Source organism: Penicillium subrubescens, assembly GCF_028828155.1.
Source record: "Penicillium subrubescens strain IBT 31985 chromosome Unknown utg000002l_segment0_segment0, whole genome shotgun sequence".
In the NCBI taxonomy this organism is placed as follows: domain Eukaryota; kingdom Fungi; phylum Ascomycota; class Eurotiomycetes; order Eurotiales; family Aspergillaceae; genus Penicillium; species Penicillium subrubescens.
The window spans coordinates 7889023-7908279 of record NW_026643152.1 but is presented as its reverse complement, the minus strand read 5'-3'; the positions used below and the strand labels follow the sequence as shown (position 1 = coordinate 7908279).

The 19257-nt window shown below is 51.0% G+C and overlaps 7 protein-coding genes across 7 annotated transcripts; 4 read left to right on the top strand and 3 right to left on the bottom strand.

Annotated features, from left to right (window-relative positions):
• Positions 1-237: 237 nt before the first annotated feature.
• N7473_004184 (uncharacterized protein) lies at positions 238-2024 on the top strand (the record flags this gene model as incomplete). The annotated part of the gene is made up of 2 exons (XM_057150124.1): positions 238-269; positions 320-2024. The coding sequence occupies 2 exons, from the start codon at positions 238-240 to the stop codon at positions 2022-2024; spliced, it is 1737 nt and encodes a 578-aa protein (XP_057013778.1).
• A 1684-nt stretch (positions 2025-3708) lies between these two features.
• On the top strand, positions 3709-6778 carry N7473_004183 (uncharacterized protein). The gene is made up of 5 exons (XM_057150123.1): positions 3709-3774; positions 3845-4373; positions 4423-5331; positions 5388-5786; positions 5836-6778. Exons 1-5 carry the CDS (start codon positions 3766-3768, stop codon positions 6552-6554), a joined length of 2565 nt encoding a protein of 854 aa, XP_057013777.1. The 5' UTR covers positions 3709-3765; the 3' UTR covers positions 6555-6778.
• A 23-nt stretch (positions 6779-6801) lies between these two features.
• Positions 6802-9150, bottom strand: N7473_004182 (putative extracellular endoglucanase; the record flags this gene model as incomplete). The annotated part of the gene is made up of 8 exons (XM_057150122.1): positions 6802-6963; positions 7024-7828; positions 7881-7902; positions 7956-8306; positions 8360-8491; positions 8546-8899; positions 8951-9019; positions 9075-9150. The coding sequence occupies 8 exons, from the start codon at positions 9148-9150 to the stop codon at positions 6802-6804; spliced, it is 1971 nt and encodes a 656-aa protein (XP_057013776.1).
• Positions 9151-10019: 869 nt separating this feature from the next.
• Positions 10020-12837, bottom strand: N7473_004181 (MINDY family deubiquitinase; the record flags this gene model as incomplete). The annotated part of the gene is made up of 3 exons (XM_057150121.1): positions 10020-11174; positions 11226-12235; positions 12294-12837. 3 exons carry the CDS (start codon positions 12835-12837, stop codon positions 10020-10022), a joined length of 2709 nt encoding a protein of 902 aa, XP_057013775.1.
• Positions 12838-13652: 815 nt separating this feature from the next.
• Positions 13653-15371, top strand: trm6 (tRNA 1-methyladenosine methyltransferase subunit GCD10; the record flags this gene model as incomplete). Its single annotated transcript, XM_057150120.1, has 2 exons — positions 13653-13738; positions 13805-15371. The coding sequence occupies 2 exons, from the start codon at positions 13653-13655 to the stop codon at positions 15369-15371; spliced, it is 1653 nt and encodes a 550-aa protein (XP_057013774.1).
• Positions 15372-15702: 331 nt separating this feature from the next.
• Positions 15703-16607, bottom strand: N7473_004179 (actin-related protein 2/3 complex subunit 3; the record flags this gene model as incomplete). The annotated part of the gene is made up of 6 exons (XM_057150119.1): positions 15703-15750; positions 15807-15885; positions 15951-16063; positions 16128-16402; positions 16489-16534; positions 16602-16607. 6 exons carry the CDS (start codon positions 16605-16607, stop codon positions 15703-15705), a joined length of 567 nt encoding a protein of 188 aa, XP_057013773.1.
• Positions 16608-16867: 260 nt separating this feature from the next.
• On the top strand, positions 16868-18321 carry N7473_004178 (replication factor C subunit 3; the record flags this gene model as incomplete). Its single annotated transcript, XM_057150118.1, has 5 exons — positions 16868-16998; positions 17051-17138; positions 17189-17363; positions 17433-17819; positions 17915-18321. The coding sequence occupies 5 exons, from the start codon at positions 16868-16870 to the stop codon at positions 18319-18321; spliced, it is 1188 nt and encodes a 395-aa protein (XP_057013772.1).
• Positions 18322-19257: the final 936 nt, after the last annotated feature.

Here is a 19257-nt window from a genome sequence, read left to right as displayed (position 1 = left end):
GAGTTTCTTCCTGTGGCTCTCTTCTAGTGTAACATTGTCATCGGAGACCCCGCACGACCTATCGTCGAACAGAGCGGCACCTCCGATGCTGGCCAGCTTGTTCATCCGTTCTGTATTATCAGCCTTATTTCTAGTGTATGGTATCAATCATACGTTCCATGGTCATCCCATTATACTATTATATTTATAACTGATTCATAGCGCTCCTGTAATCCTCCTCGCTCATAGATATTCACGATGTCGGTAGCATTCCTGGCGGATCCCAACCTGTAAGTGATTGACAACTCCATAGTTTATCCAGCATGACTAAATCATGTAGGTCCAGTATATCGGTTGAGCATCTGCAAAATGCAGCGGCCAAGCTTGGTATCAAAATCCCAGATGGCCAAGAGACAGAGGCCTACTTGCACCTGCTCCAGTCGGCCGAGGCTGTAATGAAACGCATTCAAAGCAGTAACGACTACATTCACCCTGCATTATCTCCTCTCGCAACAACGAAACCACGTATTTACTGGGAGCCCCGCAAGGAGGAAAATCCTTTGAATGCTTGGAGATACCGTTGCGAACTGATCGCGGCAGAGCCGACCAGCAACTTACTTCGTGGCAAAACGATCGTGATCAAAGACAATATCTCCGTCGGGGGGCAGCCAACCACCGTGGGCACGTTTACAGAGCTGCTTTGCAAAGATGGAAATCTCCCGGTTTCACCCATCGATGCATCTGTGGTCTCACGAATACTTGCGGCGGGTGCAATCATCAAAGGATCTTCCACTTGCGAGAACTATTGTGCCTCGCCGCTCTCCTTCAGCGCTGCCAGTGGTCCAGTGCATAATGCCTTGGCCCCTGGCTATACTGCTGGCGGAAGTAGCAGCGGATCTGCCGCGCTTGTTGCGGCAACTGTTATACACCGCAGAACCGGCCAGTGCTTTGGAGAAACAGTGGATATTGCGATTGGTGGGGATCAAGCTGGATCGGTCCGTAATCCAGCGTCCTATAGTGGCATTTACGGACTGAAGCCAACGTATGGCCTGGTTCCCTATACCGGTGCAGTTTCATTGGCGCCCATGATAGACCACCTAGGGCCTCTGGCGGCCAACCTAGACGATATTGCCTTGTTGCTGCAAGTGATGGCTGGATATGATGGGATTGATCCACGAATGACCCCCGAGTCTCCGTTGCAAGATCAAGTGCAAAACTACCCCCGAATTCTGACAGAGTTCCGGAATCGCAACCTGAAAGATGGCGAACGAATTGGCTCTGGGATGAAGATTGGCTTGTTGACAGAATCATTCGAGGTCCCAGGTCTGTCCCAGGAAGTTCGAGAGATGGTCCTTAGATCTGCCAGGTCATTCTTTGCTGCCGCAGGGGCTGAGATGATGGATATTTCCGTTCCTATGCACCTCGAGGGCAGCCTCATATGGACTGCAGCCACGAGAATGAGCATGTCTGAATGGGCCTGCCAGGGGAAGACATCTGGACACTTGTCTTTCCTGCCACCACACATTCAAGCACGATGGCCACCGGATCAGCGAATGTACGAGCTGCTCACCGCGACCAACCCGGCTGCGATGAATGTCATGCTGTCTGGACCATTTCTTCAAGAACAGTTTGGTCCCAGCGTGGAAGCCAAGGCCCACCGCAAAGTCTTTGAACTTCGAGCAGCCTACGATCACGCATTTACCCAAGTCGACATTCTCGTCACGCCTTGCGCGCCCAGCGTTGCAATGCCACACCCCAAGATGCAGGCTGATGGTGACGGGCCTGAATCAAGCATCATGGAGAAGCTCTCGGCTGCAGTGGGAGTGACCACAAACACCGCCCCGTTTAATGTCACTGGACATCCTGCAATAAGTGTACCTTGCGGATTTGGCCGTGCAGAAAGACTTCCAAATCGGCCAGAAGTTCAATTGCCGATTGGAATGCAGCTTGTTGGTCGGCGGTGGGAGGACGCGATGCTGTTGAAAGCTGCGGCCGTTTTTGAAGAAGGCCAATCGGCTGTATCGAAAGAGTCGAGCGATTCATGAAGGATAGACATAATCGATTGATCAGTTTGTGTATAATCAGATGAAGCGTAGTGTAGTGTAGCTGGAAAAGAAATTAGAACACGTGCGTAAGCTCAACATGATGCTTCTGCGCCTTTCCCTCCCTCTTCTAGACCAACTGCACAGCGACGATCTACCTCCTCGATTCACTCATCTAATCCTGAGAGGTTTATTCGGCAAGGGAATTCCCAGACAGGCCGGGTTCTAATCATGCATGCGACCGCATCGAGTCACAATCGCAGACGTTCATGTGGGTTCTGCCCAGTTCTTTGCATCCGCCATCCACACTGGCAATCCGGCAATCGACCCGGCCAAACATCTAGACTTACGCCTTTGCTTCCTGCTCGCAGATTGTGCGCAGATTGCGCGCATACATCGTGCTACACCATGACATCAAGGCAGATCCCTCGTTGTTACACACCCACGCGCGTGGACGAGATAAAAGCAGGGAACTCAGTTCCACAAATGGGAAGCACAGCAGCACATCCACAAATCAAATCTGGTTCAGAGGCACTTAATCTGTGTCCAGACCCACAAAAATCGATGTCTATCAATTACCAACCATCAGTGTCATGGCCAGAACATCGGACAGAATGCCCCCAGCCCACTGCAAACATGCGTTGCAACCCCTCGTGTCTAGCCGCGAATCGCTGTCAATGCAGCATGAGTGACCGGGTCCCACAAGTGCCAGAATGTGTACCCCTTACATCCAGCTGGTCAAGAAGTCAACCGCTGTCAGAAACCGTGCGGAAAGGGCGAAGGAGAATGGATCAACGCCCATGACGCCGTCAGAAAACCTTCTTGTCAACCGAGTCTGCCCTAGTGGGGGCTAGACAAGAAGAAGTGTTACACAAAGATGATTGTCTGTCCCATGAGACATGAGCAATAATGTTCAGATTTGAACAAAGACTGGCTGGCATCCCTCCCCGCCAGCTATGCCCACTTCTACTTCCTGCAGGACGCGCATACTTTGGCCAGTGTTCATCAAGACTTCGCACACCTCCAGCATGCCAATGTGTGTCCCTCAAGGCCAATTGGTCAACAGCCTCTCAAGGACACACTGAGCAAAAGCACGGGCTGCACCTTGAGATGCCAAATCCTAGGTCGAGACTTGGCGTCCATGCGCTTCCAGGGAGAGACAGGCCCCTTAAATTCACGATCGACTGCGCCGCCCTCCGATAGTTTGGTTCCTCGGGGACCCACAAGGCCTCTTGTGGCTCTCTTTTGCTTTTGCTCTCCACGATGTTTATGGCGCCTTGTTTCCAGGTACCGGGCCATTCAGACTGATCATGTAGGGCTGAAATGACAAAAAAAAGAGAAGCACCTATCGAGTCGCTGGAATGAAATGTGTCTCTGCCTGGACGATGCAGCGCACTGAGCGCTGTGCGTCGGACCCGAAGATGTGTGGCGCACAAACTATGGGATCGACAAACTATCGCGTTCCGAGGGTTTAGTGAAATGCGACGCACCTATCAGCGACCGTCGACGCGTGAGGCCGAACTATGTCCACTCTCCAATGGAGGTGACAGGTCCAAAAGGCGGGACTAACAGGCCAGGCACCTGAATGGAGAGGGGCGGGCCGTCAATGCTTTGTGACGGAGAAATTATGGATCATAGCTTTTTTCCTCGTCTCCAGTCCCGCCATCCATATTTGATTAGTGCCTCCCCCAACTCCTTGTCGCGACTCCCCCGGGGGTGATCAGGCACCAGGTACCCGTCCAGAATGTCAATTGTACGTGAATATCCCCATTCACCGGCAAATAAAGCAATGAAAGCGCTAACGACTCATCCAATCCGAACAGGACCCAAACAACGATCCCAATGTTGGCTCCTCTCGAGGCAATGCCTCGTCCACTTCAAGCGAGATTGCGAGCGGTCTCACTGGTGGAGGAGGCGGCTCATCGGCCTCGGCCTTGATGATGACCTTGCTGCCGGCATTGATATATGCAGCATTCTGGTTCGGACTCTTTCTAATCTTTCGCCGAACTCAGCGTCGCTGGTACGCACCGCGATCCCACCTACCCGATATTCATGAGCATCAACGGAGCCCTGAACTGCCAACGGGTTGGGTCAACTGGTTTGGCACATTCTTGAAGATTGAAGACAACCATGTAATGCACCATTCTTCGCTCGATGGTTATCTATTTCTGCGATTCTTGCGCGTCTTGTGCGCGATATGTGCCTTTGGTTGTTTAATTACATGGCCTATTCTTCTACCGATACATGCGACGGGTGGGAATGGGAATACTCAGCTAGACCTCTTGAGCTTCAGCAACGTTGCAAACCCAACCAAGTATTATGCAAATACCGTTGTCGCATTGATCTACTTCAGTAAGTATTTGCATCTCACCTTCATTGAGCTTTCCTAATTTGAGGCCAGCATTTGTGTTTTACGTCGTGACTCGTGAAAGCCTCTACTATGCAAATCTTCGCCAGGCATACCTCAACTCCCCCGCCTACGCTACCCGGATCTCTTCCAGGACAGTTCTATTCATGTCAGTGCCTGATGCGTATAAGAATGAGAAGAAACTGCGGCAGGTATTTGGCGACACAATCACTCGCATCTGGATTACATCAGACTGCAAGAAACTCAAGAAGCTGGTGGATGAGCGGGATAAACTGGCCTTCAGACTGGAAACAGCAGAGACAAAACTTATTCGGCGGGCAAACAAAATCCGCCAAAAAGCATTGACAAACGGCGAATTCTCTTCCGACACATGTCTCGACTGCGAGTCGAGCAACCCAGCGTGGTCCCATAAAGTCAAACGCCCGACGCACCGTCTGAAATTCCTGTTCGGCAAGAAAGTTGATTCGATTCGCTGGTACCGCGAACAGCTTGTGAGAGTGACAAAAGAAGTAGAGGTTCTCCAAAGGAAGCATCAGGACGGCGACGCCAAGAAGCTCTCTGCGATGTTCGTTGAATTCGGTTCGCAAGCAGACGCCCAGATTGCTCTACAAACCCTCTCACACCATCAGCCATTCCATATGACGCCACGCTTTATCGGAGTCGCTCCAGGGGACGTTGTCTGGTCAGCGCTGAATCTGAGCTGGTGGCAGCGTATTATCCGCAAGTTCGCCGTCCAAGGAGGACTTGCGGCATTGGTCATCTTTTGGTCGTTCCCAGCTGCCCTTGTCGGAACCATTTCGAACATCACCTATCTGTCTAATATTATTCCACCTTTGAAGTTCATTCTGAAGCTTCCAGATTTTATCAAAGGTGCAATTGAGGGTCTTCTCCCCTCTGCTGCACTTGTGGCTCTGATGTCGCTGGTTCCGATTATCTGTCGAAGTAAGTATTATCCTGCTATCACTGTGTCAATATTGCATTCTAACTTCTTCATCCAGTCTGTGCTCGGCGCGCTGGAGTGCCATCATTGGCTCGCGTTGAACTCTTCACCCAGAGTGCTCATTTCGTCTTTCAAGTCGTGCAAGTGTTCTTGGTGACGACCTTGACCTCTGCTGCATCTGCTGCTACGGCGCAGATTATCAAGAACCCTCTTTCAGCAAAGGATCTTTTGGCTCAGAATCTGCCTAAAGCCACCAACTTCTACATTTCCTACTTCCTGCTCCAGGGACTGAGTATGAGCTCCATGGCTCTCGTGCAGATTGTCAGTGCTCTTCTGTTCAAATTCGTGACTACCTTTTTCGCCTACTCCCCGCGTCGCCTGTTCAAACGATGGGCCGAGCTCGGTAGTTTGAGCTGGGGTAACGTTTTCCCCGTGTTCACGAATATGGGTGTGATTGGTAAGAGGTCTTCACTCCTTCAAATTCGCATTGGCTAATTATCATTCAGCTTTAACATATTCCTGTATCTCCCCCTTGATTCTGGGCTTTGCTTTCGTTGGGTTGTACCTTGTATACCAAGCGTACCGTTACAACTTCCTTTTTGTCTACGACATTAAGATCGACACGAAGGGTCTCGTTTATCCGCGCGCACTCCAACACCTGTTGACCGGTATCTACCTGGCTGAGATCTGTATGATCGGTCTATTTGCAATTAAAGCTGCCATTGGACCTCTGATCATCATGGTGCTCTACCTGATTGCCACCGTTCTATCCCACCTATCTCTCAACGAAGCTCTGTCACCGCTCAACACGTTCCTCCCACGCTCTCTAGATGCAGAGGAGGATCTTCTCCAAGAGAAAGAAGACGCCGTTGCCGAGATCAATGAGCAACGCCGCTCGCGTGTCATGGCATTCTGGTCCTGGTTCCATCCGAATGTCTACAAGGACTACAGCGCACTGCGTCGAAAGGTGCGCAAGAATGTAGCCCCGGTCGAATATACCGCGGAAGAACTTCGCACCGCATACTTTGAGCCGTGCGTCGCATCTCCACCACCAACGCTTTGGATCCCGCGTGATCGGTGGGGCTTCAGTCGACACGAAGTTATGGAGACGGACCCTAACATTAACATCACGGATGACGGTGCCCACTTGAACGAGAAGAACAAGATTGTCTGGGACAAATATGACCCTGAACTTCCACTGAGAGAGTTGAAGACGTTGTACTAATGAGGTTTGCTTTCAATTTTTTTTTCTCTGGCTTGGTTCTGCCAGGAGAATCATGATGTGACGATTAATCAGGTGTAATTTGGCTATTTTTGTACAGTACGATCTTACGGCGTGACTATGTTGGCTTTTTGGATTCGTCGGCTGGCGATATTACGTGATTCACGGCGTTAATATTTCGATATCAGGATATTTCTCAGACAATCAATAAGTAAATAATTCCTAACACTGGTCATCGCTCATGAGAAAACTATACGGTCAAGGTAAAGTTGACAGCATTGACACCACCTGCAACACGGGGATAGAACTCGAATGTGAACACGGTGGACACTCCTGCCGAGATCACAGAGCTGATTGCAGAAGAGGTGATGATCACATGGGATGAGTCCCAGTTGTATTGGCTGCTGTAGGTCTGTTGTGGTACATAAATGTTAGTGGAAATACGAGTGGATAATCTGGATGTCTAACTTACTGCTCTAGCCTGCTGCAATGGGCCTAGGTAGACAGTCCAAGTATCTACCAAGTAAACGCCACTAGTGGTCAATGCCTTGACAGCCGCGACAGTAGGAAGACCACCCCAGGTAATAGGAATGCTCAAATCAGAACCGGAGACCGAAGAAGCAATCGCAGTGGTAGATGAAAGAGTCGGCGGCTTCCACTGCACAATCTGGACAACAGGCGATGATCGACCACCGGAGAAAGTCAAGGTGAGATTAGCAATGACGCCTGGTGCAGTTGTCGCGCTGAGTTTCTTGGAAAGATAAGAAGCAGAGAAAGTAATGTTAGCGCCCGAGACAGAGTAGTCTGTACCCGATGTCAAAGTCGAGCCTGTCGAGTCGCTGATTGAAGTAAGTGTGTTGCCGTTGAAGATGAATGGAAGACTCTGTGCTACCACGCTGGTTCCATATTGATGGAAAATGTAGGCTGAGGACCACTGAGATGTCGCGGATGAGTCTTCAGTGCTGTCAGGCAAGCTGTTTGCCGTGGACGCAGTGGATTTTGTGATCATTGAGATCGAGTTGGGGTCGCGCCAGGTGCCTGCGTTTCGATCAAGATGGTCTAGACCGTTGTCCCAAAGAACACAGGCAAAGTTGAGGCCAAGAGCAGTTCGAATGAGATGGTCCGTATACTTCCAGCGGGCAGCAGGCTCGGTGTTGGTTGGTGAAGCATCGTATTCGCCGATCAGGATGGGAATATTTGTGAAGTTGTTGCGAATCAATGTGAAGTCCGTCGTCACGGCGGCCTTGTCAGTATCAGATCCCCAGATAGTCTTGCCCCTGGAAGATGTCAGTTTCCATAGCTTCCTTGTTGATTCAATCCAATATTTACCATGCGCTGAAGATGAAGTCATCTGAAAAGAGTCAGTTCGCCTAGTCAAACCGTCAAGGATTTCCCTGTACTTACAAGGACTATAATAGTGGAACTGAATGGCGTATGGGTTCGAGAACCCTGTCGGCGCAACAAACCATTGCGAAGTCTTAACACTATCCTCACCACCACCTACAAGAGTCACAACTCTTTGGGGGTTAAAGCCACCTGCATCATTAATGGCCTGAAGGAAGATCTTGTTGAGCTTGTTGATCTCAGCGGCATCGGTTGCAGTGTTGCAAGGTGGTTCGTTAATTGGTTCAAAGGCAACAAGGCTGGACTTGCAAGCCAATTTAGTTCCAACTTGATACCACAGTCGGTAGAACTTTTCTTCGATCATGGTCAAGTTGGCACCGGAGGCAGTTACATCGGCCCAGATCCAGGAATCTAGATAATCGTCAGTCCCCGAACGAGGAAAGGTGTATTTAGATTGGGCTTACCGTGATGGGCATCCACAATGGCATATAGTCCCAATGAAGTGACCATGTCAACTACCTCAGAGACTCTCTCCAGCCAGGTCGGATCAATAGTCCAGTCAGGCGAACTTCCAGTGAAGTGATACGCGTAGGTAACTGTGTCTCATCAGTACCTAGACAAAATCTGATATGGCTCGACAGATAGCTTACCTGGAATTCGAACACTCTTAAATCCAGCCTTTTGCACAGCACTGAATGTAGAGGCTGCCACGGGAGCATTATTCCAGGACCCTTCGTTTGGCGTTGCGTCGAGAGTGTTTCCTAGATTCCAACCGGGATGAAGCTTCGCCACGAAATCAGATGCCGAGATCGCACTGAATGTGCCAGTGCAGGTGGCCGCCCCAGTGGAAGTAGATGTTTTTGTCGCTGTCTGAGCCGTAGTAGTAGTCTTGAGTGTTGTAGAGGTGCTGGTAGAGCTAGAAGTTATAGTCGTAGTCGTGACAGTTGCCTTTGACGTACTTGTTGCGCTAGTAGTTGCTGTTCCTGGAATACACTGGTAATACCCTATGAAATTGTGAGATGAGTCCACATAGTGATCTCCCAAAATAATCTTACAAGGATTCTGCGAGGTACAGTAAAAGCCCGATGTGCACGTCGTGCTTCCCGAGTAGCCACTCCCACCACCTATATTCCAATTAGTTCCTGATGCAGTTGCCCAACCCGAAGAGAAATAACCTACATTGCCCGTAGCCTGCTACTTGGGCATTGACAGACCCAATAAATGCCACCAGGGCTATCACACGCGGGCTATACATGACGAAGTATTACACAGCCGTATGATAACTAATGAAGAGACTTGGTCGTGATCCGCACCAGATCTTGCCGTAGTGATGCCGATCTGGCGTATTTATACCCAGTTTTTGTGGTAACAGAAACACGGATTTGGCTTGTATGCCTCCGTCGGGTATTAGGCTAATAACACTAAGGACAAGGGCTCGACTCCGCTCATACTTAAGCACCTAATATATGAGGCGCCATACCATACTGCGGCTAGTTTAGGAGTCAAGTCCGGGGACACTATAGGTACGAGGCATGGTAGGGGTATATCGCCAGAAGAATTGAAGTAACAAATCAGTGAATATTAATTATGACCCGAGGACCCTGTCTCAATGCTAATTTCTAAAGGGAAACGGGCTAACTACGAGCCAGTGGCTTGGCTCAGCATACGACACTGGCGCTGCAAAAATCCTCCAATGAGACCCCGCTGGAAGATCCCCTTCATTTCCCAATTCTGATTGAATCGCCGTGACGAAACGCCCCTGTTCCCTGCAAGACACGAGGAATTCTGCAGGATGTTGCCATTTCCCCGCTTCTCCACTTCTCCGGGCCTTCATCTCCGTTCTTCGCCAGGCACAAACTACGCGGAGGAGGTCCGTGTTGGTTTCTACGATGCCGTGGAGAAATAAGAAATAAGAAATAAAGGAATTATAGTATCAACACATAGTAATCCTTAGACATGGGGAAAAGCCAAAATTTCGCTTCGAGTACGCTGCATCTTCGTCTATAGGTACATCTCGTTGCCCATTTCTTCGTTTCATTCATTCGTTATTGCATCATCGTAGCCATGTACGAAAGGGGAATAGAGACAGGGAAACCATAATTGCTCGCTTAAAAAATCAGCCATTCACATCATGATGCAATCTTTGTTTCTGCTCCGGTCGTTACTGTACCGGTTCGTATTTAATGCCGGCTGCGAATATCGATTCCGGGAGTTTCGATTATTCACCGTATGGAAATCGGTCTGAATGTCATCAAAAGTCGGCCTTCCGGGAGGTGAATATCGCGGGCCGCTAGAACTTTGTTCGTAGGGAGGAGGAGGAGCGTTAGGATCATCAGCATCCGCATTGCCCTGCGGCGGCCGAGTCCTGAGGCCGGTGCTTGAGCTCCGAGCAGGCGGATGATCCATGCGAGCTGCAGGCCCAGTCAAGCGAACGGGGACCGAGTTGCGATTAATAGGGCTTGTACCACTTCCAGGGCCAGTCCTATTTCCAGGGCCAGTCCCATTTCCAGGGCCGGTACCGCGTCCAGGCCCGGTACCACTTCCAGGGCCATTGTCACTGTTTTGTTGACTTTCAGTACGTTCTCGCTGTTCCTCCTCCTGGAACTGAAGCGAGAGCGCGTAGGCATAATCAGCGTCACTCTGTTCTTGCGGTGACAATGGGCCTTGAGTCGCTTCGTTGTTAGATTGTGTATCAATGGCACTCGACACGCGCGGACCAGCAGGACTCGTTGGACCCGCCGAGCTGGAGGGACCGTGACCAACAGCACGGAAGTCGCCTGCGAGGAATTCCGAGTTGAACCCTGTCACATCGACTAGAGATTCCCACACAACCTCCGCATGGTTCGCGTAGCCAGCATCGGTGACCAAGGTGAATAGCTGATGAGATTGCGGGTGTTTGTAGAGAGTAGAAAAGTGATCGTTGCGGAAGAGTATAGAGACAGACCCTGGCGCCAGTCGTGTTGACAATTGCGTCAATCCAAATGGACTTAGTTGTGTCGCGTTTTCAATTTCCACGAAATTCTCAATGGCCTGGATGTCTGCCATGTTTTGCTCTTCTTCCGGACTTAAAGGTTCCCCGCGCATAATGCGATCCTCGAAGTCTTGCTTGCGAAAAGGCAATAATTGGATATCCTCATGGAACTGAGCGATCCGGGCCATGGCAGCATGCTCGGGGCTTGACCACGATGCGAGCCAGCCGTGAATAAGTGGTACTCCGAATGTGCTGTATGAGCGAAGGTCTGGAGTCTGAAGAAAAGTGCCAAGAGATTCCACGGTTTCCTACTTCTGTGTTAGCTATCTTATGAGTATTGATATAGCTGTTACACTTACCAAGGTCAGACGAGGATTAACATTCATGCCAGTATGCAACATGGTGAGAAATTGAGTAAGGGCCTCGATATCCGGGAACTCGTCGTTTGGGCCCAGACAGGTAGTCAGCTCCTCGAATAGAGCCTCAATCAACAACCCCAGCGAAATTTGCTCGCGGGTCTTCAATGCTCTCACGATGGGCGGTTGTGCAGTTGGATCATCGGCGCGCAATACCAGGGCGTTAATTAGAGCAAGCAGAGGGCAGGGTCCATTTTTGTTTTGGACTAGGATTGGCGATTGCAGCAAGATCCCCTCTCGATTGGTCCAGTTGATTTGGCGAATCGAATAAGTTTCTGCTCGCTGCTCCTGCTGCCTAGCGGCTTCAACGGGTGACAGCTTCCTGCTCGGAAGTGGTGGAAGCGTAACATCTCTTGGTGGCAGACGGGGTACTTCTCCCGTCGACGGCAATCGCGAGTCCAGCAGTGACTTTCCGCCGTTCCCTTCAATCTCCTCCGAGTACACGGATGATGTGCCCTGCTGAGATCCCATCCCCACTCCTAATGCGCTGCTCGGAACTTCCAAGTCGATCAATTCATGTGAAGTTGCGGATGTCGCCGTGGAGATCATAGAGGGAGTATTGAAACCAGCATCTGAACCAAGTCTGCCCGAGGTATGTGGCGGCTGTAGTCCAAAAGAGTCATTCGCCGGGCCGTCAGCCACCAAAGCGGGTGCGTAGGGATTAGATTGGCCATCCGGAAGGTAAATCTCTTGAGGCGCTGATATCTTGATCGAATGCTGTGATCCCCACGGGGATGGGTCGTGGGGCGGGTCCACCGAAAGTGGACGGGTACCGGCGTGAGAAGGTTCGTGAGAAGGTTCGTGAGAAGTGTTGTAAGAAGGGTTGTGAAAAGGTTCGTGAAACGGTTCGAGAGAAGGTTCGTGACTTCGTTCGTGATCAGCCCATGGAGACTCCTGTTGCTCCGAAGAGTCCAGTAAAGAGAGGCGGGCAGTCATAGGAATATATCCCCCGGCTAGAACGGGTCAGCATGGACTTGAAAAAGGAAGTAAGGCGAGGCTAATCAATCGTACTTTGGCTAAGAGGGTCACTACTGGCTGAAGCATGAGAATGTCGATCATTCCAATGCTTGGAGTCTGTCGAGTTCTGCCTTGTATCAACCGAGCGTGGCTTCAGAAATGGGTTGTTTGATTGTAGCTGTACGGGAACCTCCCCAGTTGAGCCGTTGTGAGCTGGCGGAACCGGCTGTGGTGCTTGGTGCCAGCCGTTTTCCGCCGCATATGAGGCCGTTTGCAGCGCTGGCGGGATCCATTGTCTCCGATCTTCAGCCTCTGTATATTCGTGCTTGGCCCGGTCTCCAAAGCTCTCGGTCCAAGGATTTGGCGGATGGCTGGTTGGAGAGCCGACCGGGGACCTCTGAGCTTCTTCGAGCGGCATCAGGTCAAATGCCGGGGATGTATTGAGATCCGGAGAGTAGATAGGATCCTCAGAAGGAGCTCGATTGAGGGCCCGGCGCTTCGAAGGGGAGGATGTCGAGGGGGACGTTGGGGAGGCTGGATGAGCATTCCACTGGTGAAGGTTCTCCAAACGCGGTGGGGGAGGTTTTCGGAGCACCATGAAGAAGTATGATGATAAATTGGGGGCGCAGAACTATATTGGTATCCCTGGTCGGAAGATATACGTACAGGAACTGTCGTCGTGGCAATTCGAAACCCTCGAGAGGTACCAGGCAACAGGGCGCCAGAAGCTTTAGCGATGCCAAAAATAAAGACACGTGCAAGTCCCGGGCAGATCATCCATTACACTCGGATGAAGACTGCCTTGCACGCCCGAGAAATCGACAAAAGAGGCGGCTGAAGCACTGGGGTTGGCTGAGAATGACCGAGCCCAACCTCCGCTCTCCGCGTTAGTGGCGATGATATCACAGTGTGGCTCCTCATAGGCACCCACATTCCAGCGATCAACCATGCGTGGGGCCATCGTATTCGTATTACCCCCGACTGTGTATCGAGGCGCAGTAGGAGGGAGTACAGATATGCTTCCACTGCTTGATTTTTGAAAGGTCTTTCTAAGTTTTATTTAAATCGTCTTTCATGATAGCTTAGGTATCATTTTTTAGTCTATCGTTCAACTTGTGACTGATAAGATGATTCTGAACATTGGTCGTGGAGCTGGGGCATCGGGTCCTCGAGTTACAATATCATACGGTTTTATTACTGGATCACGGGCTGGTCCAAGCCCAGGCTTATGTAATGAGCTATTATCTGGAACGGATCAACTGTTCCTCCGGCTCCTCCCCGCCTTCTAATCAAGACCACCGCTGATTGGCTCACAACCTCAAAAAAAGTCGCCGGAGTCCGTTTTTTGGAGCTTCAACGCTGCGATTGTTCAGGTCGCTTCTTCAACCAGTCGGGTTTTCGGGCTCTCTCACCATGCATTCCTCCATTCGTCCGAATCAGTTTGCGGTCATCCAGCTGCCGTCTGATCAGACGCGCATTGTCAAGCTGGTCCCGAATACGTATGTCACCTGCTTGCGGCTTCTCCAATATGACATATGCAGACAGGCCTGACTTTCGACCTACAGTATAGTACAATTAGGCCGTTATGGCAGCTTCGCCGCGAACCAGGTTATTGGCCGTCCCTTCTTCTTGACATTCGAGATCCTCGACGCACCTCAGAGTGATGGCTACCAGCTACGCGTGGTCCCCGCCGAAGAGCTACATGCCGAACACCTCATTGAGGAAGCTGAAGCAGATGGCGAAGGCGAGGAGGGAGACTCGGGGGCAGGCACACCCATGCGCACAAATCGTACCATTGTCGACGATGCCTCGACCCAAAAATTGACGACCCAGGAAATTGAGGAGTTGAAGAAGGAGGCCAGTGGAGCGGGCAAGGATATTGTCGCAAAGATTCTCGAGTCTCACGCCAACCTGGATAAGAAGACCGCTTTCTCACTCGCCAAATATACATTGCGTAAGCGCAAGAAGTACATTCGCAGGTTCACGGTTCTGCCGTTGGACGTCAGCTTTCTCGCCAACTACTTCCTCGACCAACGCGATGCACAGCGAACGATGGAATTGCGCGATGAGCATGTGGGCCTGCTCGGCTGTTTGGGTAATGTGCATCATGGTGGTGAATCAACTTTGGATGCGATTCCTACGATCAAGCCGAATGGTCGGTACTTCGTGGTCGACGAAACAGGTGGCCTTGTCGTCGCTGCAATGGCCGAGCGGATGGGAATTCTGTACCCTGAAAACGAGGACGAGGAACTAGAGTCGACCGATGGTGCGCAAGAAGAGAACACAGAGAAAAAGTCTACAACCTCAACGCCCCGGCGTAAACGCCCTCGCCCCATGTCTGCGTCTGGAAACACAATCACCGTCATTCACGCCTACTCGCAACCAAACTTGTCGTTGCTGAAATACTTTGGCTACGATATCAACACTCCCGATGAATCGCATCCTCTTCACACCCATCTTAAGACTATGTCATGGTTGCAGCTTGTGGATCCCTCAGCCGATCCCATCCTTTCCAATGAACCTCCTGCATTATCCGCGGAAGAGCTGGCTGAGTTGAAGGCCAGCAAACGCACGGCTTACTACTTCAAGCGTAACCGCTGGGAGAAGTTCCGTGCTGTCACAGATGAAGCTCGTGCGGGTGGCTTTGACGGTCTAATCGCTGCTACTCTGCTGGAGCCCGCAGGCATCCTGAAGCACGCTGTCCCGCTCCTCTCTGGATCTGCCGCAGTTGCAATTTACTCTCCCACGATTGAACCTCTCACCGAGCTCATGGATCTATATTCAACTGCCCGCCGGACGGCATTCATCAATCGCAAACGGGACCTCGAGGTGCAGAAAGCCCCCGGGGAGACCGTGAACTTGGCCCCGCTCTTCGAGGAGTTCCCTCTCGATCCCACCCGACTCTTGCCCCCAACCCTACACACCACCCGCGTGCGTGTCTGGCAAGTCCTGCCCGGTCGAACGCATCCCCTCATGACCGGACGTGGCGGAGCAGAGGGCTACCTCTTCCACGGCGTTCATGTCATCCCCGCCGAGGCCAGTATTCAGGCAGCTGGTACATTCCGGAAGAAGCGCAAGGTAGAAACCACCTCGACGCCTGTCAGTGATCGAGATGTGGAGATGACAAGTTAAATATTAGCATCGGGTAGACTTTAAAATGTGTACGAATATAATGATTCATCGGGTGTTGGCCCCAGAATATATTTTCAGTACATCATCAGAGACGGCACTCGTAGATCTAGAAGTTAACTGCGGCGAATCTACCATAGCGGTTGAAAGATCGGATATTTTTTTGAGAGATTGGCGGTTGGACCTGGCAAAAAATGACTAGTAAAAGAAGCATGGTTGCTTGGATATCGGCACCAGTAGCTACGAGGGATCGCAACATGATGACGCCGCGTAGCCAAAAAAGATCGATTGATGCGCTGAAATTCATGAAACAATATACAATCACTTTGCCACACTACAGACTCTTTCCCATGAACTTTCTCTTTGTAAAGCTAAGCCAGAACTGTAGAAATGTTAGTATAGTCTCAACCAGGAGGCTTGTTGTTGCCTGGAACCTACCTTCGACGGTCCCTCTCCACCAGGGTATAATCTAGCGTGTAGCCGGACGGCGATCTCCTGTCGAACCTGCGAGATGTATCTATTCAAATTTTTATCAGCAACTGGTTGTTGGATATATTTCACGGGGGCCATTGGTTCACATACGCCCGCAGGCTCTCCGCATCCTGGCGGTCGCGTGGGGGCTCGAAGGCCTGGTTCAACGGGAAAGACACATCGCCGGGGATGGCAAAGCTGTCAAGAGCGGCATTGATCAGGGCCTAGATCACTCGCATGTCAGTGATAGCTCCAATACAAGATGCGACCAAAGCTTCCAGCATCTACCTTCTCAGCCTCCCGGGCATTCATCGTAGGCTTGACCTTGCCGAGACACTCGCTGATGAAGAGGGTTCCATAAATGAGCATGCGGTCGGCGGGGCCATTGATCTCAAAGTTGCGGAACAGTACATTTGCGCGGAAGAGGGACAGGATCTCATCGACGCAATCGTAGGATTCGCTCTCGGGGGTGACGTCCACATCGAGGGTATTGGGGGTTAGTGCGGGCAGAGTGTATGCGGGACCACGAGTCCGAGTTCGCAAAGGCAGGATAGGGAAATTCCCTATAGCATAGACAGTCAATTCATATTGCTCCGCGGGTGTTGTTGAGTGTCGCATGGAGGGGACAGCTGTCGGCGGGGCAGCGTACCTATCACGGGGACATCGCGGTCCTCTAGGAAGATGGAGTGGTATGCCTGAATTAGGGAGTTTAGTACTGGATTAAATAAAGAGGGGTTATACCCAAAAGTAATCCGATCTTACCGGCATGGTGGATGGTTGACAAAGGAATTGTCGGGGAGAGTTGCGAAACAGAGTGATGTTGCGGAGTCGGCAGGCGGTGCAGGCGGTACAGTTAGGCAATGAGATGTCATCGGCTCCAGCTCTCCAAGATTCTCCCTTGATTTTCCGCCCCGACCTTCTCTTTACGCGCGGAACGCGTCAAGCTTCACTTTTCGCGATCTGCTTGACCAACTCACTTTACCACCCACCACATCACCACTTCGCGTTTACATTAGCACTCATTCACAATGTCCGACTACGAGGATGAAATGGACGTGGATGCGCCCCCCAAGGATGTCCAGTTCAGCTCAGAGAATGCCAGTGGGAAAAAGAGGACGGCGGCGGACCTGCCCATTCAAGCTCAAGACAACCTCCCTTGGTACGGCATTTTGATCATGGTGGAAGTACTGTATACTAAAAATCTCTGGTAGGGTTGAGAAATACCGTCCAAACACTCTAGATGATGTCTCTGGTCATCAAGACATCCTAGCCACAATCAACAAATTTGTTGAGAAGAACGTACGTACTACTCGGACGAATTGACAAGACATATTCTCACAAGATGCCAGCGCTTACCTCACCTACTCCTCTACGGTCCCCCTGGAACCGGCAAGACCTCAACCATCCTCGCTCTCGCTCGACGGATATACGGCACAAAGAACATGCGACAAATGGTGCTAGAACTCAATGCTAGTGACGATCGTGGCATTGACGTTGTCCGAGAACAGATCAAGACCTTCGCCAGTATGGTCTCACATATGGAATGGAGCGATCACATTCTGGGGAGAGAATGCTAATTCGGTCTTTGTGCAGGCACAAAACAAATCTTCTCCATGGCCCCAGCAGCAACAGAAGGCAAGTCTGCTCTCGCCGGCTTCAAGTTGATCATTCTCGACGAGGCCGACGCCATGACATCCACAGCCCAGATGGCCCTGCGCCGCATCATGGAGAAATACACGGCGAACACTCGTTTCTGCATCATTGCCAACTACACACACAAGCTCTCTCCCGCACTCCTATCACGATGTACCCGATTCCGGTTCAGTCCCCTCAAGGAAGCCGACATTCGAGTGCTGGTAGACCAAGTGATTGAAAAAGAGAATGTTCGCATCCAGCCCGATGCAGTCGACAGTCTAGTACGACTTAGCAAGGGCGACATGCGAAGGGCGCTAAACGTCCTTCAAGCCTGTCATGCTAGCAGTGGGTCTTCCTTCTCCGCGGGACGCGGAAATGCTTGACTTCTGCCACACCCGGAACTTTCTATCCTTATCAGATGAACTAACAGATGGCCCTAGGTATACCCTTGCCTATGCGCGACGCACCCAATGCCCCCCTACCCGAACCCGAAATGATCACCAACGCCACAATCTATGACTGCATTGCGGCACCCCACCCGTCCGATATCCAAGAAATCATGAAGACGATTCTCTCTACTAGCGACGTGACTTCATGCCTCAATACTGTGAACACGCTCAAGTCCAGCAAAGGTCTAGCTCTGGCTGATATTCTATCCGCTCTGGCGGATCAACTACAGCGGCTTGAAGTGCCGGCACAGACACGCATCACTTGGCTGGAGGGGCTAGCGGAAATTGAGTGGCGGTTATCCGGAGGTGGATCTGAAGCAGTTCAGACGGGAGGATTGGTGGGCGTTGTGCGAAATGGCTGCGAGTTGATGGGCGATAAAGGCATCGCCATGGCATGAATTCGATGAACATCCCGTGAAGACGGAACTCGGCAAGTGAAACGATCTCGATTAAAATTTCCTCTTCAATTATGAATCTAGGATGCGCGATGGATCGCATGCATTTCGCATCAATAATTATCAAAAACATCGACCAATAGCGGACCTTTAATCAGATAGATAGGCTTATGTTTAGGCTCGTGGGCTGTGGAAACTGTAGTACTGTATACTTTTCCCGCTCCTATACGGAGTAGTTTTGACCGACATTATTATTCTATCAGTATAGAATATTCTCCCTCCGTACAGAAAGGCATGCCGATGCGATGATCCTTCGCTTCCCGCCGTCAGCGATTGAGTGAATTCTGGACTATTGAGGTAAGCCTTTTGCCTGGACCAGCCCGAATCGGGTTACTACTGTAGCGGGGTATCCCAACTGGTGTAGGATAATTAAACGAAAACTTCTACGGAGTACACAACAAGAATAATTGATGCAGTCTTTAGCTGCAGTAGTGCGAAGTGGCTGGAAACGCCTATCAGCCATGGAATTCATGCCGAGACTGTGATTGTTGTTTTCCATCGAACGCGGTCTTTTCCAGGGTTGTTGATGCTCCACCCCGAGTCAACCATCTCCACTATTTTTCCCTCCTTCCTCATACTCCCTCTCGTCCACTCTCAACCCACTCTCACCTTGCTCTCACCCACTTTCTCCCGCTGTCTTATCGTCTGGGGTTGTGTCCGCGCTTTCTCATTAGCTAATTGAGAAGGGTGTACCATTTCCTCGGACTTGGGCCGCCGCGCCTACAGCCTCTGAGCCTACAGGAGCCTCGATATTTTCCTCATGATGCATTTGTGCTTGATTCGGTGAAATTATCGGCGGCCTCCGTGCACGGCCGGCTCCCAAGAAATGAGTCCGATAATAATGGGTCGCTCGAAATCGCTACCTATACGACCCCGCAA